The sequence below is a fragment of the Neodothiora populina genome, assembly GCF_041146345.1.
Source record: "Neodothiora populina strain CPC 39397 chromosome Unknown canker_contig_15, whole genome shotgun sequence".
Classification (NCBI taxonomy): Eukaryota; Fungi; Ascomycota; class Dothideomycetes; order Dothideales; family Dothioraceae; genus Neodothiora; species Neodothiora populina.
Window position 1 is genome coordinate 778,930 of NW_027191413.1, and position 27,133 is coordinate 806,062.

Sequence of the window (27,133 nt, forward strand, 5' to 3'; positions counted from 1 at the left end):
TGAAAGCGCGCAATGCTAGCACCGTTCGTTGGATTCAGAATGTGGAGTATTTCATCAAACGTTTCATTTCTGATGGCGGAGCAATTAGCCAAACATGCTCGGGCCGCACGCAGCAATGGCCGTGTATATGCAGGCACCTATAAATACTCTAAGAAGTCTCTCGAACCACCTTGTCGAGGGCCTTGGCAAAGTAATCGATGTTGTGGGAATTTAGGCCAGCCATGCTGATTCGTCCGTTCTTGGTCATGTAGACATGCGCGTCCTCACGAATCTTGAGAACTTGTTTTTCTGTTAGGCCGGTGAAGGAGAACATGCCGATCTGATCCGTGATGTGGTTCCAAGTACCGGGAGTGCCCATAGAGTCGAGCTTTTCCCTCAATGCCTTGCGCATGGTGATGATGCGACCACTCATCTCGCGCAGGTTCTCCTCCCACTCTGCGAACAACTTCTCGTCGTTCAATATAAGCGAGGCAACTCGAGCGCCGTATGCCGGAGGATTACTGATTTCGGAACGCTGGAGAATAGCCAATTGACTGCCAATGCGGGCGGCAGTGTCTTTGGCCCCGGATGCAGGGCCGGTGACGAAATGGAAGCATCCTGCGCGCTCGCCATAGAGACCAAAGTTCTTGGCGTAGCTTTGAGCGACACATAGCTCGAAGCCCTGGTCGATAAAGTAACGAATGGCCCATGCGTCTTTGGTCAAGTCGCCAGAAGCAAAGCCTTGGTATGCGCAGTCAAAGAAAGGGAACATGGTCTTCTGCTTCATGACCTCTGCAATCTCCTTCCATTGCTCCTTGGTCGGATCGACTCCGGTGGGGTTGTGAGCGCAGGCATGGAGCACGACGATGGTACCATTGGCAGCCTCACGAAGCGAACCGATCATGCCATCAAAATCTAGACCCTTGGTCTCTGGTGAGAAGTATGGATAGCTCTTGATGGGCAGATTGACGTTGGAGAAAATCTGGTTGTGATTCGCCCAGGTGGGATTCGAGAGGTAGATGGTCTTGCCCTCGCTGACAGCAGGCTTGTAGAATCTGGAGAGGAAGAGGGCACCCAAGTGAACTGCGCCTGTGCCTGAGATGGTCTGCAGCGAGTAGATGCGCGAGTCGCTGATGGCTGGTGATGAGGGGCCAAAGATGAGATTTTGTGAAGCCGAGGTGAAGTCAGCGAGACCGGCGATGGGTAGGTATTCGTGATTTATGCTCGAGTCATTTGCGATGCGTTCTTCCGCCTGTTTCCGCTCTGTCAGTTGTGTTTTTTTCTGTCAACACGTGAAGGTGTATGCTGTTCGTTGATCATCTTTCCTCCGGGGTCCCGCAGTGCCCCTCCACCCCTCCATGCGTTGGAGCCCCACTTGATGTTTACCAGCACATGATGCGCCATGTGGGCAGAAATAAGACAGAAGAGTAGAAAATCATAAACACCGTCACTGGACATACCTTCTTGACAACTGGAAGCACCCACGGCTTTGCGTTGTCGTCTCTATAAGCTCCGATACCCAGATCGACCTTGTTTTCGTCAGTGTCACGGCGAAAGGCAGCCATCAGACCGAACAAGGGGTCCTCTGGTGCCTGAGGCACGACATCGGCGGCGAAACTGGTTCCGTTGATGGCACCCATTTGTCTGACTATTTGATTGAGACGTGCTTGTGGCGATGGATTCGAGGCAGAAGCAGAAGCAGAAGCCGAAACAGAAGCAGGAGCAATAAGAGAAGTTGTGTTGGTCATGACTCTCCGGGGAAGGAATGACGGGTAAAATGTGGATACCGCAGTGGCTTTGACCTTTGGCAAGGTGTGGGGTGGGTGTGGGTGCAGGTGCAAGAGCCAAGAAACTGCGACACTTCTTCACTACTCCCGAACTCCTGACAATCAACGACTGATATAGCCGAACGCTACAATTAGAACAGTAAGAGAACTTTCAGGTAGGCAATGCAAACACAGTCTGGCGCAGCGGTCCAATAGCGAAAGGTGGGTCAGGTGGAAGGTGGCAGGGTCAGTAAGGTATTCAGCCGGTCTTGGCTATGGCGACTAGCGGGTAATAATGTTATCGACGATAAGTCAGAATGCGGGATATCAGTGCGAGGTGGGCGTGGAGTCGTGGCACCGCAAATGTTGGATGAGTGTGCCAGTCGAAGGAGAAGCTGGGATTGAGCGAGCACAGAGGATACAAATAGTACGGAAGGATGGGTTTTAACTCTGTGAGCTGCATTCTGTATATCTTACCTAAGGTAAGGGAAGCAAATGGCATTCGTCCAAGGTATCGCGCCTCGGGAAACGGGGGAGCAGTCGGAGCCTCGGCTTGAGCATATGACTGCGGAGGTTGGGCACACTCGGACCGGCAGCTCGTGCTGCAAACAACACTCATATTGTAATAATAGCAGAGCCAGAGTCAGAGTGGCGTTTGCGAACTCTCTGCGACTTTCGTGTCGTAGCGATTAGATTCGATCAGACGACGACTCCGCACGTCGCTAAAAGACGAGATCCCAAACCACCAGGAAGGCACAGAACGCGCATGTGCCATGAAACAACATCCTCGCCGTACTCGGTCTTTCGCTGGCTCTTTTCAATTCCTTGTTTCCCTTGCCTACGTTTTCCGTTGTCAAAAACGAGTCCTGAGTGAGCTGATCGATGTGCTCATTCTGCTGCTGGAGGTTAGACACCAGAGTCGACTGCAATTCAGATATCTCGATAAGTGATTTCTCAGCATTCCTGTAATGGAAAATAGTCGTTAGCTTGCAAGTCAACAAAGATACAGATATGGTCATAGACCAGCACGACTTGCCTGACTTGACTGAGTGTGTCTTCGTAATGCCTCAACATGTCATGGTTCTCTTGCGCGAACAGCTGCATTTGCTCTTCGCTCAGCTGTTGCTCGGGTGTCTCGTAGGCGGCATCTCGCTGTGCCAGAGTGTCGGCAGATATCGAGGACCTCGCTTGTTGCAGTGCACTGCCTCCTTTCGCTTTGTACAAGACACTCTTGCTCTTTTCCACCTCTCGCTGTATCCTGATATCCATCATGGTGGCCTGTAGACTCCCAGCTTCTTGCAGTTTGGTCTGTAAAAACCAGATGATGGCTTCCCGATGTGCCGCTAGCATCTTTTGCTGCGCCTTGACTTGGAGCTCCTCGTCCGTCTCAGGAACCACAACTCCACCTGCTGCCCATCTCCCTAGTGCGCCCATGCCCCCTCTCTGCGCGCGCTTCTTCATTGCGACATGCGAGGCTGTGTCCTGCCGAATTTGTTCGGTTTGAGCTATTCTTTCCACCGCCTGGCTCAGCTGCCTGATCACGGCCTTGGCCTCCGCATCAATCGCTGCACGTTCTGTGTCGGTGAGGTGTCTCTGAGGGCCATCCTTTTGCGAAGCCACACCAGGCTGGTGCCGTGTCTGACGGGCTGGTGGAGTAGTGGACAGGTACGATGGACGAATGGCGCGAAGGTACGAAGTGAGGTCTGCAATGCGTGCGTTCTGGAGCTCTTATCAGCCTGATGATGGAGAAGATAGGGATAAGGGGACGGAAAGCAATGCCTAAGTCATACAATATTGTAAGCCTCTTTCAAGAATTCATCCAGTCGATCAATGGAGTAATGATGCGTTGTCAACGGAGGCGTATTGTGTTCACGCAACACAGAACTGAAAACAGGGGCCAGGTCTGTCATGTTTTCGACGTTGATATGGTATGTCTGGAGTTTGGTCACCGCACAAGGTCCAAGTTAAGGTCTCAGGTGACAGGCAGATGTAATGTATCTGGAGCATAAAACTCACGACGATCGGCCGATAATCCATGCATACCGCATACCTTAATGCTGGCTTCAGGTTGATCTGCCTATCGAAGCGTCTGACTCACAAATATGGGGTCGCATACTCAACACGAGTCATGGCAGAATGGCGTCAACTAGGTAAGGTATGCGTTGCCGGTCGCCACTTACACGTACTTGTACCTTACCTTACCTTAGCCGTGGATCTGACTTTTGAAGAACTCGAATAGGGTGGGACATATCAACAAAAAGCAACAGACCAGATCAATTGATTGATTTCTCGCTGCTGTCCATCATACAGCACCGGCTGGCCAGAAGCTGCGCGATGATAACATCAGTTTTGTCCTCCGAACACGGCATCGTACTCGCCCTTCGCCCTGTATAACGCTGCAGACGCCGAGACGGTACGCACGCTTTGGCCGAAGACGGCGGACACTCGCACCCCGGTCTTGACATCAAGCCAATCACAACAAGGCGTAATGCCAGGCTGATGCATCTTATTTCCGGCAACGCACCTGCCTGACTGTGTGTGCGCCTTCGGACCACCGACGATTGTGTAATAATGTTCAGAACGTTCACGATAGACTCGCTCGGTAGATCTATATAGTCGACATGGCCGCCTCCTTCGCTGCTACTGTATTTACCACAAGCTTCCTGCCTACCCAGCTCACTGTTTCATAATTGGGGCTTTTGGTTCATGTAGCGCCTATGACATCCACAACAACCACTGAACCACATAATGGAGAGAAGGCGGAGATCGCAGCAGGACCAGGCACCGAAGGAATAATCCTGGGACAGGATGATTGCCTGGGTAGCAGCCAGGCCAAGGTCGACTACCATGAGCAGGCTGAATCTCTACCACCAAGCGCTTCATCATCAACACATGTGGATGATGACCTCGACACCGAAGATGGCGAGGACCAGCAAGACCCGCCGAATGACCTCGAGGCAGTCACAAGCGTGGCCAGCAACCGACCTCCCTTCACTGTCTTCACTACTGGACAAAGGAGATTCATAGCACTCATGGCAGCTTGCGGCGGGTTCTTCTCCGCCGCCTCGGCCAATATTTACTTTCCAGCTCTGAATGCATTGACTGTCGAATTCGACAAGTCCTCTACCCTTATCAACCTGTCCCTCACCACGTACATGCTCATGCAGGGCATCGCGCCCACCTTCATAGGTGACATGGCTGATATGCTCGGCCGCCGTCCGGCATACATCACATGTTTTGTCATTTACATCGGCGCAAACATAGGTTTGGCGCTGTGCCAGAACTACGCTTCCCTGCTCGCTCTGAGAATGATGCAAGCTGCCGGTAGCTCTGCCACCATTGCGCTAGGAAGCGGCGTTGTTGCTGATATAGCCACGAGTGCGGAGCGAGGCAATTGGATGGTAATGAGCCCCTGTCATGTCCTCGGCTTCTATACCATACGGCTAACATTTGTAGGGTTGGGTTACTGCTGGTCCTATGGTTGCCCCCGCCCTAGCCCCAGTCCTGGGTGGTATCCTCGCTCAATTCGCAGGCTGGCGATGGATCTTCTGGTTTCTAGTCATCCTGTCAGCATCCTATCTGATTGTTTTCGTTCTCGTCTTCCCCGAGACAGGACGCAATGTCGTGGGCAATGGCTCAGTCCCGCCACAGAGATGGAATGTCTCTCTAATCAGTTATCTCCACACCCGCCGAGCAGCAAGACAACAAGGCCTCACCCGCACAGTGACTCGCGAGAGCAAGCGTGCGGAAAGGGAGGCTCTGGCCCGAGGCCGCAAACTCCACTTCCCTAACCCTCTCAATACCCTTCGCGTCATCGCAGAGAAAGACGTCGCATTGCTCCTCTTCTTCAACAGTATAATCTATACAGCCTTCTATGACCTGACCGCAGCCACCCCAAGTGTCTTCGCCAGAATCTACGGCTTCAACGACCTGCAGATCGGTCTCTGCTTCATCCCCTTCGGAGTAGGCTGTTTCCTCGCCCCCGTCACCTTCGGCAAACTCCTCGACTGGAACTTCCGCCGAGTCGCCAAACAAGCAGGCATGCCCGTCGACCGCAAACGCGCCATGGACCTCAAGGACTTCCCGCTGGAAAAGGCCCGGGTGCAAGTGACTTGGCCTCTAGTGCTCATCGGCGACGCGTGCATGCTCTGCTACGGCTGGGCGCTCGAGCAGAACCCCAATCTCGCCGCGCCCTTGGTGCTGCAATTCATCATGGGCTTGACGTTGACGGGCGCTTTCAACTGCAACAGTGTCATGCTGGTCGATCTGTATCCTCTGAGTCCCTCGACTGCCACCGCGGCGAATAATCTCGTGCGTTGCCTTATGGGCGCTGCGGGCACGGCGTTGATTCTCATCATGATAGATGCAATGGGGCTGGGGGTGGTGCTTCACCTTCATCGCTCTCGTCGTGCTGGCCTGCATGCCCATTCTTTTCGTCCTGCAGAAATGGGGTGGTGGTTGGAGAGAAGCGAGAAGAGTGCGGCTAGAGTTGGCTCAGGCGAAAAAGAAGAAGATCGAGGACGAGGAAGACAGAGTCGCCATCGAGGCCGCTACTGCTGCTGCTGATGCACAGGAACCATCTCACGCTGCATTCTCACAAGAGAAGTCGAATAAGAAAAAATGAAATTTTGTGTGTTTGTTTGTTTGTTTGTTTATTTGTTTGTATATATATGATACCACTCAACCTTGATTTTTCGTCGTTCATCATTCTCAGTCGTTGACTTCCCGTCTCAACATGCCCTTCAACTCTCCTAATACACCAGTAAAGTCTTACTGCTACAAATACAAGATCCGTATCCTCATGCGGATTATTGGTCGAGTTTTGAGTACAAGACCAGGCATGTTGTCCCGCTGCCGTAGTGGTTGCAGTCGGTAGGTACGACTTAGGGAGACCGACATCATCATGCCACAGATAGCCAAATTTACTCCTCTTCCAACAGGGGTTGGCGCTCGGCGTCTTGGCTGACAACAACACCGCGCTTGAATGGGTCCTGTCCGATGATACCAGGCACACCGACAAGAAGCGACAGGATGAAGAGTACGCCCATGATGACAAAGGCGAAGATCCACTGGAAGGCGATGACGTGGGTCAGGAATTGAGATACTCCGAGGGCTAGTAACACAGAAGAAGTTAGTATTGGGGCGGTGTAGTATGTGTTGTGGTATATCATGGATGTGCTAGTGTGGTTGCAGATGTGCGTCACAGTCTTAGCTCATAGTGGCGGTCAAGGCCGGATGAACCCTTCATTGGGAGCCGGTCCCTTGCCGACACAAAGCGTTGCCCCTGATGTGTTTTCGAGGGGACAACGAGGGAGGATAATAACGAAGAAAAAAACTTACCAGCCATAAGAACACTGAGCTCGAATCCCATGGTGTAGTCCTTGTAGGCAACAAGGAAGAAGAAGCCATATCCAAGGATACTCCAGATCATGACATTGGCAAAGATTCTGGCAATAAGAGAGTGGGCATTGACCGCGGCAGCTCCCACGGCGAATAGGGCCACATAGTTGAATGCCAAAGGTCCGGATACCACAGGAATGTGGATGAAGCGGGGAGTCCTGGAGTGGCGAAAGTACGCAGCGGACAAGTTGAAGAAGTTGATGACAAGCAACAACAGGCAGAGCCAAAAGTGCGAGCGGACCCAGAGATGGACAGCGCCGAACAAAAGTAGGTTGTTGACAACAAAGTGCGAGCCTACGTTAGCCGCGGCAGTGACGTATGCGTCGTTGCCAGAGTAAAGGTGCCAGGAATAGCCAAGTTGGCCAATGTACAACACAATCCAATAGATCGACACGATGATTGAGTTGAGAGCAAAAGGCGTGTGTCTACGGGAGTTCTGACCGAAGATTGTGTCTCGGTGATGTTTACCCTCTGTCGGTTTATTGAAAGTGTAGTAGAATGAAGTGATGACCAGAAGAAGCCAAGAGAGAGCAGTTGAGACCCTATACGCATGAACGCTGCGCTTGGGATAGGTCTCTCTGCTCATGAATGGGTTGACTGTGAAGCAGTGCAAGATAGGTTAGCGGTCTGGTTCGAGTTGTGATGGCACACGTTCCAGTGACAATATATTGATGGTATACATACTTGAGTGGACGTTCTCGCTCGTCGCTTGGATTTGGCGACCAACGCCTTCAGCTGCTCCGTCAGACATGATGGAAAGAGCACGACTTGTACACTTTCTGAACTTGGTTGAGAGGTAGGAAAAAGGCAGAAGGCGTAAGACCAAAAGCAAGGTTGAGTTTTGTGTTCAGGCACTTGTACCTTATACGAGAGTGGAGGATCAAGGTGACCATTTAGAGCGGGGCACCTTCCGTCATTGGCGCTATGACCTGCATCTCACGCGACGAATCCTTGAACACGCGAACTCTCAATACAAGCTCGACAATTAACAGGGATTCGTATGCGGGGGCGTTATGTTCCAAGCTGGTCACAACAGGTTTGAGAACGTCATTCGGAGTATTATAATCGATCGGCTTACTGCCGCTATCTGATCCGCTGGCGCTTGTTGTGGCCGCGTGAGAGCGGCCACCAAATCAATGTACATGCATGTTGCTCATTGCCGTCGTCAAGGAACTATCGTCTGGTTAGTTCGAACAACTGATTGACCGCTGAATTGGACACATCCGCTCAGAGATCATGATTGGGTCCACCCATTGAGTTTCTAATGGTCCCTCATGACTGGCCTGCGGAGCTTATATAACATAATGCTCAATATGGTCGTGGACAATTCCTTACGCGACCTTCTTGCCCTCTCGTTCCGCCTTCCTCAGAGCGCGTTTGCGGATATCCTCATGCAGGCCTTTGTTCTTGTCAACAACGATTGAGCTGGTCGTTCCAGTGATAGCAAGTAGGGCCCAGTGCATTACACCGTGAGTCCACCAAGGGCTGCTCGTGTAGGCGATGCCCTGTGCGCCACCACTGCGACCAATCTTGGACAGGGCTGCCCTTACAAACTGTTTGGGAGTAGGAATAGTAGCACTGGAGCGTCTGATCTTTGACATGGCTGAGGTGACCAGGTAAGACTGGATGCATTGCACGTGAACGCCATGAGGTTTGAGCTCGGAGCCCAGAGCTGTGCTCCAGTACTGGAGGAATGCCTTGCTGCCGGAGTATGTTGCCAAAAGCGGAGTTGGAAGGACACCGCCAAAAGATGCCATGTTGAGAATGAGACCATGTTTGCGTTGAACCATACCAGGAGCAATGAGCTGTGTGACACGTAGAGTGCCTGTGCAGTTGATGGTGATGATGTCCTTCATTTCCTGTTCAGGAGTCTGGATGAATGGCACGGGAATGTTGTGACTCAGACCAACATTGTTGACGAGGATTGATACCTCCAGGTCCGAAACAAGAGATCCCAAGGAGGCGAAGTCGTTATCCTTGTTTTGAGCAAAGTCCATAGCAAATGTCTTGGTCTGAATAGCGCTGTATTTATACTCAATCTCCGTTGCAAGTGCATCGAGCTTCGACTGAGTGCGGGAGACGAGAACGACATTGAAGCCCTTAGCAGCAAGTTGCAAAGCATATTCTTTGCCGATTCCATCGGACGCTCCGGTCACGACAGCCCAAGTTCCCTTCTTGCCGAACTTTGAGAGCTGCCAGGAATCAGCATGCTTGCATGTGTCGTTATCACAATCGTACTCACAGAGGCACCCGGAAGGATGAACAGACTGGCAATCAAGCGCCAAAAGCTGAATATCTTCAGCGATACGAACAGCACACCGATGAGAGTGAAGGCTGTGGTCAAGGGCTTTTCCCACACATCTTGAACTATCTCAGACATTTTGAATTACAGTATCTCGCCAATTATGTGGTGCTTGAGAACGTGATAAGCTATCGAAGGACATGTAAACATCCCGTTCGTGGAGTAGCTTACAGCTTTTCCCATACGGCAACGCGATATGGCGCATGACTAGTAATAGTAGTGTGGCTTCGTGCGGTTTGAGTCATGACGACAGCAACCACCGTGCGATCTTACAGAGCTAAGGTATCGTAAGTCCACGATCACGCATTCAGCCGCGTGTTTCAGGTGTCGAGGATACAAACACTAAGATTGGATTTCTGTCATACTTGTTGTCACCCCGACTTGCTGCAACTTCAAGTTGTACTTCACATACAAGCTCCATTGGCTGATTAGCCGTCACCTGTGCATCTCACGTTCTATAATCTTTACAAAAAGGTCTGATCACACATACAATGAGCATGAGTTCATCGATCCTGAACTATCTACCACCTGCGGATGGCTTGTTGCCGAAATGGCTACTGTTCGTATGTAGATACACACCAAGAAATTGATAGACAGACATATTAACGTCTATATCCAAGATCTCGGTAGTGTCAATGGCCAACAGCATTCAAGCTTACGCTTCTCTTGCACCTACCCAGCGTGTTTACTGCGGATCTATTGGAACTGCTGCTGCTGCCTCCTCTAGCACTTCCAAGAAGTCTGCTGCTGCTGGTCAAGAATTGTCTCCAGTAAACGACCTCTCAGCCCGCACATTCGGCACATGGACCGCCATCACCGCGGTGGTGCGGTTGTACGCAGCCTACCATATCGACGTGCCTGTTATGTACGAACTTGCTCTGTGGACCTTCGGCGTCGCCTGGGCCCATTTCGTCAGCGAATGGCTTATCTTCAAGACTACTAAGATGGGTAGCGGTCTTGCAGGCCCCGTCATTGTTAGCACCAGCAGTTTGATCTGGATGTGGGTGCAGTGGGATTACTACGTGAGAACATAGTTTCCGAGTTTCAGTGAGAAGTGGTACGACTTCAGAACGCACCGTACCCTGCACGCAATTTCAAGCATCAGCTTGTGTTCTCTGACCAATGCAGCTGCACCGATCCGCTGCATCCGTCCCTATGGAGACATGACGAATCATTGTCGGATAGAACCACTCTGCGTTATACTTCCATTCCAAGATGGAACCGGATATTTCCAAACACAGCAGCCGCTGTGATTCCAAGCAATTGCAATGGTAATTGTTCATGAGAAGACGTTCGCCAATATGTGATATACCATATGTATGATTTTCATGGTGTCTACCATTCCTTCACTGGAGATCATTGTGGAAACAATCTATCGTGTACGGGTATCTGCATGCTATCTGGGCGACTTGACCAGAACACACTACTCCATGTATCTCATCTTGCCGATATGCACTACGAAAGCGTCACCAAGGGAGATGCGTATCGCGATTCTAGAGGCAATCTTGCCATCAGCACATCTTCTCGTAATGCCGAAGTAGTGTTTCTGAGGCCACATTCAGTTGTCTCACGCATGCGAAGTGGCACAAAACGCTATATCGTCCACAGTTCGTGAGACTTTGGTACTCTGTGAGGATTCGTCATGCCTCATGTGTACAGGTTCGAAGAACACAGGGTAGTGCATTGACTACTCTTGGTGAAGCTTCGATAATTCTAGGAATGTTTGGAAATAGTGATGTACTCCGGTGATGATAACGCCTGGATTTGCCACCCAGCGTGCAATTGATGGGTCTGCTGTCTCACGGATTCCGTTTCTACAACATCAGTCTACTCGTAACGAGCTGTCGATCTCCTCTGAACAAGTATGTGGCGCCATCGAGGACTGTTTGAAATGAGATGCTCTCCCGTTGAAATGGTCATAGTCATGAAAATGACAGGGTCATCCTTGCTTGAAACTGACATGGTCAGATCCGTGTCGCCAGCTTAGGAAAATGGTGTTGCAGGCTGTGAGACTCGTGGCACTTCTCTTGATCTTGGTCAAGCGGATTCCCTTCTATATATGTTACGTGAGGCACAGAGGGTGACAAGATCCTCTCCTCGATTAGGGTCGCATATGAGATGCAGATTCTCGCCCCCACCACCACTGCCAATCCCACCACTAAGCATGCATATCAATGACGCCAACAGACTTGTCTTCCTGTAGACCTAGAACTTATCCGCTGCAATAAGCATTCCCATGCAGTACTGTTGTGCAGAGATTGGATTGGGCAGGGACTAGATCCGGAAGCAAAACGATACACCCTATATTGTGCTCGGGCCTGGCTTGAGAGTCGTTGAGAAGCGACGCGCGATTGGGTGACCTTTTAGTTGCAAAGCTCTCCTACCACACAGGCGTACGGAGTGGCTGACACTGGACGACAACAAAGAATGAGTTATGAGGGTCACAACTAAAAATTGTAGTCGGTCACTAAATACCAGCCTCATGGCCCAATTCAGAGCCGCAATGGACAAGCAAGGTGTGACCTGATGTTAGCACAGTCTAGAATTGCGAGGAACCTTGGCAATTTGATGAAACAAGTCGATATTACCGTCCGAGGGAGAGAATGGAAGGGAATGTATAAGTACGCTCAAAGGAGCATCCACAACATCAAGTCCTCTCAGGAAGCTCACCTCTAGTCCAATCGTGATAGACTGCACAGGAGAAAGAACTCACCGGTCACGCATCACTCCACCACAATCCTTGTCTTCGAGGCCGAAAACTTCAGCTTCTGCATAAATCTTACTGCCGAATCGCATATCATGCCTTCTTCTGCTCTCGAAGGATCGAAGTTGCAGCCGATGGCTGAAGCGAAAAGTCAGCCATGGCTTGCAGTGTGGCCAGCCAATCGCGAGGCCCAGCCACAAGGCCAGATATTCGGATTCGAAAAAGGCCAGAAAATGGTCTTCGACGGCAACGCTGGCAATTTCTTCGCCAGAGATGGATGGGTCGTCGAGCAGGAAAGTCGCACTGCTACTTCACCTTCGCGATGATACGAGATTCTTGCGCGCGCGCATACCGTAAGGAACTTCAGATTATCCTGTGTCAGTGTCTCGGAAGACTGACGGATACGACAAGGTTACGACTAGTCATATTTATGAGGTGTTTACCTGGATGCTGCTGCTACGTGTGCACATGGCTTACCACGTGCATGCGCCTTTCACTTTTTCGACCCAATCCTGGAAGTGTTCACTAGCAATAGTAGTCTTTCACACCATCTGATATGCTCTTCGCTGTTACTGATGGCGGTGCTAGTCACTCGTTAGGACACGACCAAAGCATCGATATCACCATCTCGATACTTATTGGTCTGTCGATTCGCAGAATAACGCGTTGTTTTGAAGCAAGGAGGGCAATAGCGTCAAATTTCAAGCAATGTTTACCATTCCAATCTCGCATGAGTCTAATGTGCTCTTTCTTGCTATCATGCGGTCAGATTCCCCAGCTCAGGCCAAAAAGAAAATCCACCATTGAAAAACACCTACCGACTGACCATCCCGTGCCAACGCATCACAGCCTCCTCCTTCAACTCATGTATAGTATACCAAAGCACGAGCTTCAATACTTTCTCTCGATGGATCGTCTGGCGATGCCAACGGATTCGGGAACGAGGTATGTGGAACTAGCACGAGGGCTTAGCTCGATACACCAACAGGACATGTCGTAGACAAAAGCCATACCAGCCACTTGCCCATTCTCTGTATCCGACTGGACGAAGACCCACGCTTCCGAGACTTGTTGGTCGGAAAGATAGACCCACCTGTGAGTAGGCCTGAAGTAGAGCTGCAGGTTTTCGACCACGTAATCTACGACACTATCAGCAAGAATGGTCTACTTGTATCGTGTGCGGAGCGCGAGACCGACCTGGATATACGAGATCGCATGGCTCATGATCCTCTTTAGGTACGACGGTGCGAGGATCACACATAGCCAGAGGCCAATCTCGCACAGGTCCGATAATAGGCTTCCAGACACTGAATCATGCTTAGCCAAGTTTCACTACACGTTGTCAGTGGGAAGTGCACTTGCTTGACGCATTGTAAGTGACCGTTCGTCGTCACATCGTTGTTCCCATCATTAAGAGTCCGAGCCATGGATACTGCCCAAGGCACCGTGGTATCTTTAAATATTAACATCATCATGCCAATGGCCTGGAAGGATGGACCAACCTACCTACGTGCGCCATCGACGTGGGTTGATTGTATTGATAAGGCTCTCCGGTAGATATCGGAAATATCTCATGCCGCTTGCGTATCTTGTAGAAATCAGAAGTCGACCAGAGTCAAAGAGGACAGGTGGGGGGGCACTTACTGTATGCTCGAAAATCTGGACTCGAGTGGCTCCGAGATATTGTCGCAAAGTATTGGACAATTCCCGCAGATATACGTCTATGACCTTGTCTTTGTCGTTGAAGTCTTCGTATTGCATACTGCTCTCCAGAGGCATGATAGAGAATCCGTTCTTCTTGAGACTAAGCTCCTTCACTACCGGACGTACATCTTCGATTGTAATATCGTGAGCCTCGAGCTCGACATTGGCGCGAGGAAAGCCAGCAGGCGGCGTGAAACGAAGTGAATATGGCTTCACTGTGTCGTATTTGGGGTCTTTCTTCAGGAAGTATACCTGTGAACTTATGATCTTCGTATTTTCCGACATTAGGAAGACGCTTACGACGGAAGTGAGGAGTGTTCTCATGCCTAGGATACCGTCCTTTATGTCATGCATTCTTTCCGTGTGGCTGGACTAGCTGCAGCAATGAGGATTCTTTTGTAGCGGCCCTGCATGTGGAATCGCTTATATGCCTGCCGCACGTTTGATGTAATTCACAAGTGGCACATTAAGATACCGTATGTGGATAAGCCCAGAGTCATTGCCATACTATCTCGACCAAAACACGATGAGCTCGTCCATTACCACATCGTTGAGCTCACTCAAACGCCTGGTATCATGCGGCACTTTTGTTCTGTATAACCGCTCACACGCACTTTCCATCGCGTTCGCTTCAGCAGTCTTTCCCAGAGCGCGGAGAACTTTCCACTGGTTGTATATTGCTCTTATTCGCTCCGGAAGAAACACTGCACTATTGCCATAGCATCTCAGAGCCTGGTTGAGCAACGCTCTGTACAAGTAAGCAAGCGTATCAATGGGAAGAGAGGCAAGAGTCTACCTAGCTAATTCCCAGTGACGGAGGCGTAGATGGTGGCCCGCAACTTTGACACAAAGATCAGCCGTTCGATGGTGATTGTTGCCCAGAGTGGACTTGTACTGAAGCAGAGCTCGTCGGTGATACGTAAAGCTTTCCTCGTGCAACCCTTTGGAGTACTTGACGTTTCCGGAGGCATGTAGAATTCTACCAGTACTGGGACACATCAGGTTCTCAGTCTCCAAAGATTTGGCGGGCTACTCACATGAAAGAATTACCATCGTCTTCGCCAAAGACTGCTTCGCGATCTGCAAGTGCTTTCGTGAGAATTTCAGATGCATCTTCATATTTGCCAACAACCCAATACGCCAAAGCCAAGTTAACCAGCGGCAAGGACAGCTGCAAAGGGCTGAAGTCGTCCAGAAGGTTCATCTGCGCGATTGACTTCTCGAAACATACTCTACCTTTCTCCCAAGCTGAGTTCAGCATGTAAGCATTACCTAGCTCGTTCCAAGATATTGCCAGGCGCATGTCCTTGCGAGCTTCAGCCTGGCCTATCTTGATTAGCATCATCTCGTTAAACCTGCTATGGTACTCCAATGCCCTGATCGGAAGATTCGTCTCTGTGGCAAAGCACCCTTTGTTGTGGTATAACTCCGCGATGGTAGCCTCAAATGCCTCTTTCTGCACTGCTGGAATATGGGAGCTGCCAGGAATAGCTTCAACCAGGGGCTCGAGGATTCTTAGAGCAACATCGCTGAAACGAGTGGACTCGTCACTGTGTCCATTCTCATGATAATACCAACCCGCATCCGTCAACAATCGCGCAAACTCATAACAGCCATCCAAGTCACCGCCTTCGGTTCTGACAGGGCCAGACAGTTCAAGTAGCCGAGCCACATGCGGGAATAGAATCGCACACGTTGACCATCTCTCCACACCATGACGCCATGTGAATAGCTCATATGGCCACGTCGCGGATATCAATCGAACTGCATCAAGAAAGGCAGCGTGATACTCGCCAGGTGCCATCTGTGTTCTTGTAATATCTTGGCACATACGGTGTAGCCAAAGCTGGTTGGTTTCCTTATCCTCGTTGACTAAGGATGTAGAGAGAAGCTCATGCTTAGCCTCGAGATAGGCCGCGAGGGTTTGAGGGTAGCCCTGGTATCTTGCCTTGTTTATGTGCAACGTCAACAGACGTTCTGGTATGGCGTCTGGATCAAGCATCGAAATAACATTCAGCAGGCCCCTGCCGTGCTTGAGGCTTTCGACAGCCCAGACCGAAGCTAACATGTTTCTGTGCAATGCTAGTGGAGATGTGGAATCGATGCTCCTTCTCTCCCCATATGCTGCCAGGAAGTCCGACATGGACCAATGCTGTCTCATGATCATTCCAGCCATTTGTGATAAGATAAGAGGAACCCCTCCAATTCGATCCACAACAACCTCGGCCTGCTTCGCTTCATGAGCGTCATGCTCTCTATCAGTGAGGCATAGTAAGAGCCTCGTCGCATCATTAGTGTCGAGGGGTCCAAGTGTGATGATTCTGGCCAGCGATCCAAACGAAAGCGGATCTCGACTTGTAATCAGAATGCTTCCAGGTGCACCATAAGGCCACGCCTCGTTCAACACTTCGGGGTCATCAACCCCATCAAAAACGAGCAACCAAGTAGCAGTCTCCTGGAGTTCATCTTGGGATCGTGCCAGCTCCTTCCGAGGGTTCATCAACCAATTTTTGAGTAGATTCCGCGTCAGTGCCTGGTCATTGGAATCAACGGAGTCATCTGCTACCAATCCAAGCTTGACCGCAATATCTCGGAAGTCTTGCAACAGCTTCGCTCGGGTATCACCATGTACCCACATCACTGCATCAAATTGATGGAAGTAACTGCGTACGAAGTCTGATGCAGCAGAGGTCTAGCCCATACCACCAGCTCCACATAACGCAAAGGTATTCAGTGTAGAGGTAGAAATACCGCTTGTCGACGTCGGACATAGACCTTTCGCCAAAGTCTCGCGAATACTACTGCGCACTTCGCATCTCTTGTCCGGATTACGAGGTAATACATAGCATGGCAGGACAGGTCCGTGTGACGGTCGTGACATCGGCGAGAGTCCAAGATATAACTTACGCAAAAAGGGCTGGAGAATCGGATCTCGTTCATGGCCACTGTAGAACTTGGCTGATAAGAAAGCCCACTCCAACTCATGGCCGTCTCCGGACATAACGCTATTCTCAGGATCGCCAGGCTCCGGATCGAACAAGAGGTCTGCAAACTCGAGGCTAGAATCTGCAACTTCCCTCTCCGACGACACCCTCGACTGCTGATCGAGATCACTCTTCTCGCTCGGACCGTTGTCAGCCGTATCAAGCCATGGTAGTGACAACAAAGCTACCTCTTGCAGATGATAACGTATGTGATCGATCATAGATTGCGGATCCAATACTCCTGCCGCGCTTGAAACTTGACCTAGGCCCTGAAGGTGTATATCCGAACAGAATGGACACGAGGTGAAGGGGGACATCACCCTTCTCTCGCTAAGTCTCATCAATGCAGGCATCTGCGATGGCGAGAAGCCCTTCGAATGTGCCTCATAGAGATGAGATTCGAATTGCTTATCGGTATCAAACATTAGAGGCTTGTGGCTAGAATTCGTACAAACCCATCTCAAGGTTCGGCTTTGCGGATGCGAATGTTGATGGGACAACCACGAGTCTGTGATACGGAAGATTCTGTTTCCCTCCGAGCATCCCTCGATGAGGCACACATATGGTTCAATGTCATTCAATACGTGCTGTTTCCAACGTTCAGGCTCGGTCTCACGAGACATAAGCACGGTGCAACAATACGGACAGATAAACTCCTCACACCCAGTGGCAACTTTTGGAGGTGGAGGTATTATGACTGGTGAAACATCGGTGGGTTGATAGACAGTTGTAGGAGCATCTGCGGCATCGAGGTCGAGGCCTCGAATCTTCGGATCAGAGAAATGGCTCGCTGTCGTGTCTTCGTACTGAGCCGACCGATTACGCTGCAAAGGTATGTCTTTGTTCGAGGCTTTAGGCAGTGGGGAGATCTGAGATGGATTAACCGTGTGGTTATCTGTCGCAAACATTACTGGCAACTGTCCATCTTTCGAGAGTGTCAACCCTTTTGGGTCGAGCTTTTGTTGATGTTTTTGTCGCCATAAGAATCGTCTACGGCGTGCTACAACAGCATCAGACAAGCGTCGCGATAGGAAATTTGGTAGATCTGGGTAGCGCTTCAGCATTCTTTGCAATACGTATGCCTTAAAATCTGGGCTCGCATCTCTGCCATCGTCATCTCTCATAACATAAGCATCAGCCTTGATGTTTCGATGAATATCCGTCGGCCTTCGGATGAGAATCGACAAACGGTATAGTCTGCTTATGGCGCTACCAATATCGGCGATAGTTCTGAGGAGGAGTATCTTTACGGGATGCTCCTTGGCCGGGTCAAAGTCGACAGTACTGAGAGCGGAGGATACATAAGAAGAGAGATTTGCAGGTCGCAATCCGTATTCTTCGTAATCTTCTTCATCAATGTCGCCTTCGTCACTTGGATCGTCATTCTCATTCATTATCTCCGTAACTGAGCAGGAATTTGGCTGTGTCAATGATTATGTCGAGAAGCACAATGCGTATTCTCTCACCACGTTGTAGATTAGCGAGTAGCCCATCCATCTGCTTGACAGTCAAGTCTTTGGCCAAAGGGCTGTCCTTCAGGCGATAGTCCAAAGACCCATGGGCGTTAGCGAAGACGCCCAGATTACCAGCCCATATGTTGAAGCGACCGCTTTGTTCCTCGATTCCCATCGAGGTATCATTGTCAAGGAATGGCTTGTCTTGACTGACGATATTTGAGATACCATGAAAGTGATCAGTGCATGCTTTTGCTATGTCTGCTATATTGACGTCCTCCATGTCAAGGGATTGTGTGGAGACCAACAAGCGTGTACGAAATCCAAGCAGATAGTTTCAGGCATCCTGGCGCAGCCGTGACGTTACTATTAAGCACCATGGCTTCAGGTGCATGGTCAAGACTATCACACGACCGCGAGAGCCAAAACAAGGCGTCGCATGCATGATGGGCGTAAGCCACTAGACGTGGGTCATGGTGAGGCTGCCATGCGCTGTCACCTTAGCGATCTTCATGGTTGTTGAAAGTGCATATACTCTGTCCTCCAGCATCTAGACCCTATTCCTACCAGATTCTCATCTCGTTCCGCACAAGACTCACCAGGATTACGCCGTAATGTCAGGTATCGAGATCGCTGGCATTGCCCTGGCAGTCATTCCGCTGATAGTGGGAGCTGCCAACCTTTACAGAGAAAAGGTTGATCCGAGACGCAGAGATCAGAGGATTGCAGACTTCTATCGCGATCTCGCATTCGAGGTGGAGTTTCTGCGAGTGATGCTGAGTGGCATGGTCGAACAGCCAGGGAATAGTCGACATCATCGATCAGATAGTGTGATGCAAGATCGCATCCACCATGAGCGTCTGGCGGAGAGACTTGGTAGTTCGACACCGATATTCTTGGACATACTGCAAGACAACCTGGAGTCGTTTAACCATCTCGTCTCTGAACAAGGACTGGGCCTAGAGGGCTCCTCGATGGTACATCAATCTACGATGACTGGAGAACAACGACTGACTTCGTGAACAGACCCATGGTACAGTTGTATATGCCAGACTTATAGCACTCAAGAGTCAAAGAGAGTCAGGCAGAAGTATAGCCGAGCTGAAGAAAAGGATTGTGTTCAGTTCCAATGAGCAGAGGAGGCAGAGGCTGGTCCAACGATTGCAAAGGAACAACGAAAAGCTGGAACGCTTGCTCAATCTGAGGACAATCAACAACGTAGGAAAAGACGTTAGTGGTAACGCGCCATCAACAAATTCTCGAGATGTCTTGATGCGGCTATATAAAGCCGTGGCAAAGGTGTGGCAGAAAGAATCTTGCCCATACCATGAAGCAATGATATCTCTCAGGTGTTGCTGCTCATGGTCAGAGCTTGGGTCTGGGATCAACAACGATGTGAATATTGTCATGTCTGCGCACTCAACTAAGGATTCATCATGGCAAGAGAGCAGGTTGAAATTTGCGTGAGATCTGCGGATACCTCGGCATCTTATGATATCAGACTGACCATTAAAATAGGAATGCTCATAGTACTAGAATCCGTTTCGCTACTGACCCAGCTGCACCAAGCCTAGCCCAAGTTCATGCTCAACGCCGACCATTTGACAGGCTTTGCGATACGATACACCAAGCCCAGCAGCATAGAGCAAACATTTGTGTTGAGTATGATGGCACCGAGCTCTGGCATGCTAGATCAACTGCAGCGCCGACGATACATATGTTGGCTTTGCGCACAACCCTGCGTGATTTGTTCCAGCGACGTCACAAGGTCTCATTAAAACAAAAGCGCATTCTCGCTGTCATCCTTGCAAAAGCACTCCTGCATTTCGGCGAGACAGTATGGTCGCAAGGAGAGTGGAACAAGATGCAATTAACATTCCTCTCAGATCCCAAAAGCACGGATCGTCAAGATTATGATTTGGACCATCCTTACATCGATGCAAAATTCGCGAAGCCTGAAAAAAGCTTTTTGGACGATTCGAAAACACAATTTCAGATGCACCCCAATCCAAGTGTCCTGTCACTTGGTATTCTACTCCTTGAAATTGATCTTTGGGACGAGATCGAGAAACACAGAACTGAAACAGACATGGCTGACGGGATACCCAATGTAAACACTGATCTAACCACAGCACAGGGTCTACTTCAGACCCGGTGCGATTATATCCAAGAAGATCACAGGGCAGCACTCAACGCTTGTCTTAAGTGCGAATTTGCTGGAGACTGCAGGGTTGCGTCCTTGACAGACGACAAATTCCGGCAAGGGTTCTATGATCAGGTGGTAAGGCCGCTCGAGAAGGAGCTTTTTGTTGGGTTTAAAATCGAGGTCCATAGTTCATGACTCCCGTAGCTCCATTGATTACAACATCTATACGCCTTTGTTACTTGATCTTACCCTCGACATGCTGCACTAAACTCCATTCCGACAGCAACAGATTGGTTGGAAGCAAGAGCGAGAGGCGTCGACCCCGCTTCATTGCGAGACTCACTATTGCTCTCTGATGTACTGCCGCTGCGCTGTGACATGTCTGTGAACCAATGCATGCATCTGTATGCATGAAGCGTTCCACTGTCACGCGTGCATTGGGTCCATGCTTGCCAGAGATAAGTGTCCATTCGATTGGACCAAGGAACGCCAGCTTATGGATTGCACATCGCAAATACGGTTGAATGAGGCAACCGATCGACCACTTGACTTGATGTGCTGCTTCGTCAAGGATATCAGCTCTGCCAGACAGAGGCGACTTGATCAAGCCGATGGCGCTCATTGGCGTTCTGGAGCTCTCTAGTGCGAGGCTGAAAGTGCTTGAGGGTCCGCCTTTCATTGAAAGGGCAGGCATCGTTTGCCAGTCATCTTGAGCGTATCAATGCAGAAGACATGTGGAAGATCGACGATGCAGTAGTGCAGCTGCAGCTGAAATTGAGTGTATAATCAGTAGTTGTGAATGGAAATTCTCTGCGGGGAGATCATGGTGGACGTTTAGACGCGAAATCCGATCGTGGTAAATGTATCTGAACCAACGATTCAGATATGGGACCCTCCACGGAATGATCCTGACAAGAGGGTCATTCAAGTCATATGTAGAAAAAGGCCAAACACCTGGGGACGCCGTTGACCACCATGAAATGCCAATCGCTGAATGTGACACACAAAAGAAGTATAAGGTGATTTACATCACTTTAAGCAGCAGCCTCAGCCGCAGCAGCTTCAGCAGCTTTCTTCTCCTTTCTCCGCCTCTTCCTCTCTGCCTTCTCTTCATCTTCGTCGTCGTCATCTGAAGTCTTGCGCTTCTTTTTCTTCTTGTCCTTCTTCTCACCGGGCTCTTCAGGAGCGACAAAGTCACTCTCTCTCTGCTTTCGCTTTTCTTCCATTTTCTCCTTCATAGCCTCCTCTCGTCTTTCGCGCTCGTTGCGCTCCTTGGCTTGCTTGGACAAGAAGTACTCTCCAGACTCGATCTGCAAGTCGACTCTGCTCTTCTCTTGAGCCGGCGGGAAAGGAGTGTAGACCTTCTTGGACTTGTCTGTTACATTGTGAGGGACCCTTCTCTTGCTCAAGTTCCTCTTCTTGAAGTGCGGCAGGAAACGGTCCCAATTCTCGTTGACAAGCTCAGGGTCCTTTGCCAATTCGCGCTTAATCATTAATTCCTTGATGTGATAGATTGGGTGGATGTTGGCCATGCAGTCTTGGATGATACGGCGGACTTCCTTTAGGCCCTTGTAACCACCCATGCAAGAAACTGTGTTTCCCTGGACGAGGATGTAGCAGCCAGTCAATAGTTCCAGCGCTTTCAACGTGCTTCCATTGGGGCCGAGGATACGCTGTCGACGCTTCACGAAGCGCTCTTTGTTGCGAACAAGTCCACGAATTTTGATGACATCGCACGCCATGTCGTCTTCCATAATCTTGATAGCCTGGGGCGCAGGCACACTTCTAGACAGCAGCTTGATTAAGTCGCGAGCATTGAGAATGGCGGCAGGGTCGTATGTTTTGCGCGTAGTCTTGACGGTCATGGAACCCTCGACCAAATCGAGAGTGCAGGCTATGCCCGTCCTCTCCAGTGAGCGTGTGATCAGGGGCCATGATGCCTTGAGGTAGGTTTCGCGGTATTTAGGGAAGAGAACTGAGAAGGACGACTCCTCAGTGAATGTACCACCGATGTTGTCCTCTGGCTTGAATTCGTCGATCTATCACGATTTTATCTTAGCATATGATGAACTTTGTGAAAAGATAGAAAACTTTGGGGTAATTAATTCTTACCTTCCATTTGTCAATATCATCGGTGTCCCACGGCTTCTCAGCATTGTGAGTGGAAGGCATCTTGCCGAATTCCCTCTGATTCCACTGCTTTAAAAGTGCACTGATATACAGAAGTCTGGCGAGGATAGAAAAGACTGGATGGAAGAAAGTCGATGATTGCCGCGGCGAATAATTTGGAAAGTACGAAACACTTTCTACGCTCCAAAGAGGGAAGGCGCAGTCTTGGCACCAGGGTTTGCGGGGAAGTCGCTAGTTCTTGCCCTTGGATTTATCTCAGATAGGTACTGTACCGTATGCAATAAAGTCTTACCTCCGAGCCATTTCGCATGTGCCATTCGTTGATCAAGGGTTCGGACTGTTCTCAGGTTATTCTGCCTATCCTTGTCGTGCTGGGCTCTGCCTCCCCTTGTGTTGCTTACGCTACACTGACCGGTCACCTATCTACTTGTATCTAGTCCATTAGCCTCCACGAGTCGTCGGAGCGCTGCACGAGTGACCGAGTAGCTGAATCATTGTCACGCAGCGGCAGGTTTCACTATAAAGTAGGTTGTTACTTTGTCTTATCTTGCTCCAGTCTGTTCATCTATATGACTACTACTCAAGGTGAGAATCTTACCAAAGTGCAATAGCAAGGCCAAGCAACATGACCGCTGTCATTCGACCTCGGGTGTTCCTGGACGTGACGATCGGGACGGAGCCAGCAGGTCGTTTGACTATTGAATTGTTTACGGATAAGACACCAAAGACATGCGAGAAGTTCGTCGAGTCTATCATCGGATGCTTGACATGCTACTGATCTCTCTCTGCAGTTTTCGCCAGTTATGTACTTCGTCAGATCCAGCAGCTTCGTATGCAGCTAGTCCTTTCCACAGGATCATCGATGAATTTATGATCCAGGGCGGTGACATCACTGCAGGTAATGGGACTGGTGGTAAGAGTATCTACAATGATGGCGGCGAATTCGCAGATGAGAACCTCGAGTGGCGTCAGCTGGACGCTACGGGTCTTGTCTGTATGGCGAATAGAGGCAGGGATACGAACAGCAGTCAGTGAGCACAATCTCTCCTGTTACCCTTCGATCTCACCACCCATGAAACTTGTTTCCAGATTACTCATGCTGTAGCCATTAGGTTCTTCATCACTCTCGAGCCATGTCCCCACCTGAACGGCAAACATACCGTGTTTGGCAATCTGGTCGGCGGCCATGATGTTCTGCAGAGGATGGCCAAAGTGAAGGTCAACGACGATGACAAGCCTTTCGAACCAGTCCTCGTTGCCAGATGCGGGGAGCTCGAAAGAAAGAGAAAGCCTCCTGCCATCAATAGTGGCTCACCCGAGAAAGTCGCTGACCGTGGACGTAAGCGTAGCGATGGTTCGTCGCATTCACCAGTCCGGAAGACGAATGGTAGTCCCAGAACAAGCGACAAACGCAAGCGCCGCCAAAGTGACAACCAAATCGACGAGAATCTGCGCGGCAGACCGCGTGCTCGTTCTGATGATGAGTCCGACGCGAACACTCATCGCGACTCGCGTAGTCCGGCGACCATTCACAGGCGCAGACGCAGCCCTAGCCCCAGCAGGGTTCCACCAGATGTGGGAGGGCAGAACAATAGCGACAACGCTGAAGCTGATTACGAGAGAAGACGACGAAGGAGCTTACCGAATCAGTATCATGATGAACAACGGCGACGCGGTTCCGAGACGAGAGATAGGGAGCATAGCAGGAGTAGGAGCAGAGATAGACGGTCTTATCGGAGAAGTGGGCAAAATGCCTGGAACGAGCCCAGAAATCACGACAGACGTGATGGCACTCGGGGAGGCGAACAGAGACACAAAGGCTATGCCAGAAGACAGCAAGACCGCTACCGCCCCAGCATGGAAGGTCGACTGGGCGGTGGCAGCAGCGGCGAGGGCGCTGGGGGTGACAACGAAAGCGGCATCAAATTCAAGGGTCGTGGTAGCATGAAATATCGAGAGCCCGACCGGAAATGGTAGACTAAGCCACACTTCGAAATGGAACATCAGAGCTTTCCATCTTTCGTGCCCGCGCCAGTTCCCTCGCCATGCACAAGCACACACCAGCCTTCATGTCTGTTGCAACCACTCAGCCCTTCGAAACCGCCGACCGCAGCACCGGGGAATTGCTCCTTGGCTTGTTCCAGAACGTCATCGTCGAAGGTTCCAGGTTGTAGCCAGACGGCCTGGATGCCTGCGTCTTTGGCGTCCTTGAGCAGCTGCTTAGTGACTGCAGGAGGAGTGACTATGCTGAGCGAGGTTGACGATGCATTCTTGAGCGCAGACGGCGCCGCTGCAGTCTGGAAATTGTTGTTCCTGACGGAAATCGAGGAAGCGCGAGGGTTCAAGGGAGTAGGCTGGATACCCTGGTCAAGATACCAAGCGAAGACTTGCGACATGTCAGTGCCATAGTCTTATCTTCTACGCGTTGTATGTAGGCTCGAAAAAAGGTATTGTAGATACATGACTCGTCCTATACTCAATTATCACACTACCTACTTTTGTTCCCGAATTTAGCTGCATCGCTCGATGCGCCGGCCACGGCGTAATGCGGGGACGAGAAGAACTTCTTTGCTGCCGCTTGCATGTCGTCTGTAGTTGACATGGCTTTGCTCTTCTTTAATGGATGCTGTTGTGAAACAAGAGAAGAGTTGGAGTGGAGTGATGGTTATCATCTTTTCAGGGAATAATGTCCGGTTTTCCTGGACCTCGGCGTGTTATGATGAGAGAGGGCAAGGTGAGCTCCGATAAGATAAGGGGTATGGATGATGTCAGATCACGAAAGGGAATGCGGACAAGTCACCTCCGTCGGTTGAGGATTGTGGTAGAGCAACAGTGATGATGGATTGTGATTGAAGCCCATAACGAGGATGGGTCCTATGATTACTTATGGCAATCTCACTTAAGACAGAAATGGCACGTTGTTGTAGTCGGCGGTTTGTGCACATCACGACTTCCTTCGCCACAGCACGCGGGCACCGGATATTGATGCTCCGACTTCGTGCTTGTCTAGGTCCGAGGGCAGATCAGATCAGATCATGTCTAGCATTCACTCACGCTCGTCGCATAATCACACAGTATTGATATCACTCCACTCTCATCTGTCTTCTCCCTTCCTCGTGCGTCTCTTGTGTGTGCCTTCGAGTCGTTCATCCGCTTTGATTGCTTCCCTTTATAGTCTTCGATGACCACTGGACAATCGGACTCTGACCCGGCAGGAGAGATGCCTCCTTCATCTTCGGCGATGAGCAAGATTATTTATTTCGGGCAGTTTGCTGTGACGCCCCAGGTACGTTTTTCTTCTTCGTGATATCTGTCTCTCGCATTTGCTTGTTTTTGAAAATCGTCTGGTTTTCGGGTCATCTTTCGGCGGCGAATTGCAAGACATGAATTGGCGACAGAAAGAGAGGTCGAAACATATACACAAGCAGATCGCGCACAGCCAGCATCTCAAAACCCAAGCCCAACAGCAATCCAATCCCCCAGATCCTCTCCAACTGACCCAACCCCTCCCGCACAGGTCTTCCACAAAACGCAACACTCCTTCTGCCTCGTGAACCTCAAGCCCCTCCTACCAGGCCACGTGCTAGTCTCGCCCCTGCGCCGTGTAAGCCACATGACGGACCTTGCCGCGCCCGAAATCAACGACCTCTTCCAAACAGTGCAAAGAGTCGAGCGCACGCTGAAACGCCTGTACGGCTCGGACGCCTTCAACATCGCGATCCAGGACGGGCCGGCGGCGGGCCAGAGCGTGCCGCATGTGCACGCGCATATCATCCCTCGGAGATGGGGCGATATGGACTCGAGGGGCGGCGGCGATAAGATGTATGAGTTGCTTGAGGGCGAGGAGGGGGATGTCGGGTTGCATCTTGAGGAGCAACAGCGGGAGCAGGAGGAAGGTGGGAAGAAAAAGTATAATCGGTTCCCGAAACAGAGTGATGAGGATCGCAAACCGAGGGATATGGAGACTATGAAGAAGGAGGCCGAGTGGTTGGCGCGGGAGATGGAGAGGGATAATGGGGTCGAGGGAAGTGCTGTTCTGCGCGAGCAGGATGAGAGCGCCGGGTGTTCGCTATGAATGGATTCAATGCATGAATTAGGAGGCGCGTTATTCCCTGCTAAAGAGTAGAAGCGAGTCGGGGAGTTATATGATGCTCTGGAATGACTACTCTACTGCGGGACGTCACGAAAAGCAAGAAAAGGCCAATTGCAAACGAGAACCCGATGCTCAAAGAAAGAGAATGAAACGGACGAGGGGAGGGCGCAAAGACGTCTTTTGTACTGTAGGACAGCAACAGCGGATCAAGACCAACCGAACCAGTGCATCGAGTATCCCCATCTGTTGCTCCTCATATATATAGCAACACACTAGCGAGAATGCAAACAGATGCTCTGCCATGCATATACACTTTCTACCTCCGAGTCTCTTTTCCATCACAAGACTTTACGCCCGGAGAAGGAAAAAAGGAGACTTGAAACCAACTTCGAAATAATCAAAAAGGTGTAAATAAAAAGAAGAAGTAAAGAAAACAAAAAAAAAACGCCGGACCGATGCTCATTTACCCGT

General features: G+C 50.4%; 11 protein-coding genes across 13 annotated transcripts; 3 read left to right on the forward strand and 8 right to left on the reverse strand.

Moving 5' to 3' along the window:
- Positions 1-148: 148 nt before the first annotated feature.
- AAFC00_002618 (uncharacterized protein) lies at positions 149-1,727 on the reverse strand (the record flags this gene model as incomplete). Of its 2 annotated transcripts, none has more annotated exons than XM_069341960.1 (2): positions 149-1,231; positions 1,440-1,727. In XM_069341960.1, the coding sequence occupies 2 exons, from the start codon at positions 1,725-1,727 to the stop codon at positions 149-151; spliced, it is 1,371 nt and encodes a 456-aa protein (XP_069198464.1). The 2 variants fall into 2 exon arrangements, with proteins under 2 accessions (XP_069198464.1, XP_069198463.1); XM_069341959.1 differs by having other exon boundaries at positions 1,440-1,619.
- Positions 1,728-2,467: 740 nt separating this feature from the next.
- On the reverse strand, positions 2,468-3,655 carry AAFC00_002619 (uncharacterized protein; the record flags this gene model as incomplete). Its single annotated transcript, XM_069341961.1, has 3 exons — positions 2,468-2,708; positions 2,782-3,464; positions 3,536-3,655. 3 exons carry the CDS (start codon positions 3,653-3,655, stop codon positions 2,468-2,470), a joined length of 1,044 nt encoding a protein of 347 aa, XP_069198465.1.
- A 3,012-nt stretch (positions 3,656-6,667) lies between these two features.
- On the reverse strand, positions 6,668-7,896 carry AAFC00_002620 (uncharacterized protein; the record flags this gene model as incomplete). Its single annotated transcript, XM_069341962.1, has 3 exons — positions 6,668-6,858; positions 7,086-7,742; positions 7,830-7,896. The coding sequence occupies 3 exons, from the start codon at positions 7,894-7,896 to the stop codon at positions 6,668-6,670; spliced, it is 915 nt and encodes a 304-aa protein (XP_069198466.1).
- A 580-nt stretch (positions 7,897-8,476) lies between these two features.
- On the reverse strand, positions 8,477-9,525 carry AAFC00_002621 (uncharacterized protein; the record flags this gene model as incomplete). The annotated part of the gene is made up of 2 exons (XM_069341963.1): positions 8,477-9,337; positions 9,388-9,525. The coding sequence occupies 2 exons, from the start codon at positions 9,523-9,525 to the stop codon at positions 8,477-8,479; spliced, it is 999 nt and encodes a 332-aa protein (XP_069198467.1).
- Positions 9,526-9,944: 419 nt separating this feature from the next.
- Positions 9,945-10,481, forward strand: AAFC00_002622 (uncharacterized protein; the record flags this gene model as incomplete). Its single annotated transcript, XM_069341964.1, has 2 exons — positions 9,945-10,010; positions 10,068-10,481. 2 exons carry the CDS (start codon positions 9,945-9,947, stop codon positions 10,479-10,481), a joined length of 480 nt encoding a protein of 159 aa, XP_069198468.1.
- A 2,533-nt stretch (positions 10,482-13,014) lies between these two features.
- AAFC00_002623 (uncharacterized protein) lies at positions 13,015-14,140 on the reverse strand (the record flags this gene model as incomplete). Of its 2 annotated transcripts, XM_069348027.1 has the most annotated exons (6): positions 13,015-13,106; positions 13,165-13,290; positions 13,349-13,458; positions 13,514-13,604; positions 13,658-13,739; positions 13,796-14,140. In XM_069348027.1, 6 exons carry the CDS (start codon positions 14,138-14,140, stop codon positions 13,015-13,017), a joined length of 846 nt encoding a protein of 281 aa, XP_069198469.1. The 2 variants fall into 2 exon arrangements, with proteins under 2 accessions (XP_069198469.1, XP_069198470.1); XM_069348028.1 differs by having other exon boundaries at positions 13,043-13,290.
- Positions 14,141-14,647: 507 nt separating this feature from the next.
- AAFC00_002624 (uncharacterized protein) lies at positions 14,648-15,200 on the reverse strand (the record flags this gene model as incomplete). Its single annotated transcript, XM_069341965.1, has 2 exons — positions 14,648-14,843; positions 14,893-15,200. The coding sequence occupies 2 exons, from the start codon at positions 15,198-15,200 to the stop codon at positions 14,648-14,650; spliced, it is 504 nt and encodes a 167-aa protein (XP_069198471.1).
- Positions 15,201-21,473: 6,273 nt separating this feature from the next.
- Positions 21,474-22,611, reverse strand: AAFC00_002625 (uncharacterized protein; the record flags this gene model as incomplete). The annotated part of the gene is made up of 2 exons (XM_069341966.1): positions 21,474-22,478; positions 22,552-22,611. The coding sequence occupies 2 exons, from the start codon at positions 22,609-22,611 to the stop codon at positions 21,474-21,476; spliced, it is 1,065 nt and encodes a 354-aa protein (XP_069198472.1).
- A 583-nt stretch (positions 22,612-23,194) lies between these two features.
- On the forward strand, positions 23,195-24,546 carry AAFC00_002626 (uncharacterized protein; the record flags this gene model as incomplete). The annotated part of the gene is made up of 3 exons (XM_069341967.1): positions 23,195-23,307; positions 23,361-23,600; positions 23,682-24,546. 3 exons carry the CDS (start codon positions 23,195-23,197, stop codon positions 24,544-24,546), a joined length of 1,218 nt encoding a protein of 405 aa, XP_069198473.1.
- A 26-nt stretch (positions 24,547-24,572) lies between these two features.
- On the reverse strand, positions 24,573-25,171 carry AAFC00_002627 (uncharacterized protein; the record flags this gene model as incomplete). Its single annotated transcript, XM_069341968.1, has 2 exons — positions 24,573-24,955; positions 25,066-25,171. 2 exons carry the CDS (start codon positions 25,169-25,171, stop codon positions 24,573-24,575), a joined length of 489 nt encoding a protein of 162 aa, XP_069198474.1.
- Positions 25,172-25,789: 618 nt separating this feature from the next.
- AAFC00_002628 (uncharacterized protein) lies at positions 25,790-26,644 on the forward strand (the record flags this gene model as incomplete). The annotated part of the gene is made up of 2 exons (XM_069341969.1): positions 25,790-25,855; positions 26,087-26,644. The coding sequence occupies 2 exons, from the start codon at positions 25,790-25,792 to the stop codon at positions 26,642-26,644; spliced, it is 624 nt and encodes a 207-aa protein (XP_069198475.1).
- Positions 26,645-27,133: the final 489 nt, after the last annotated feature.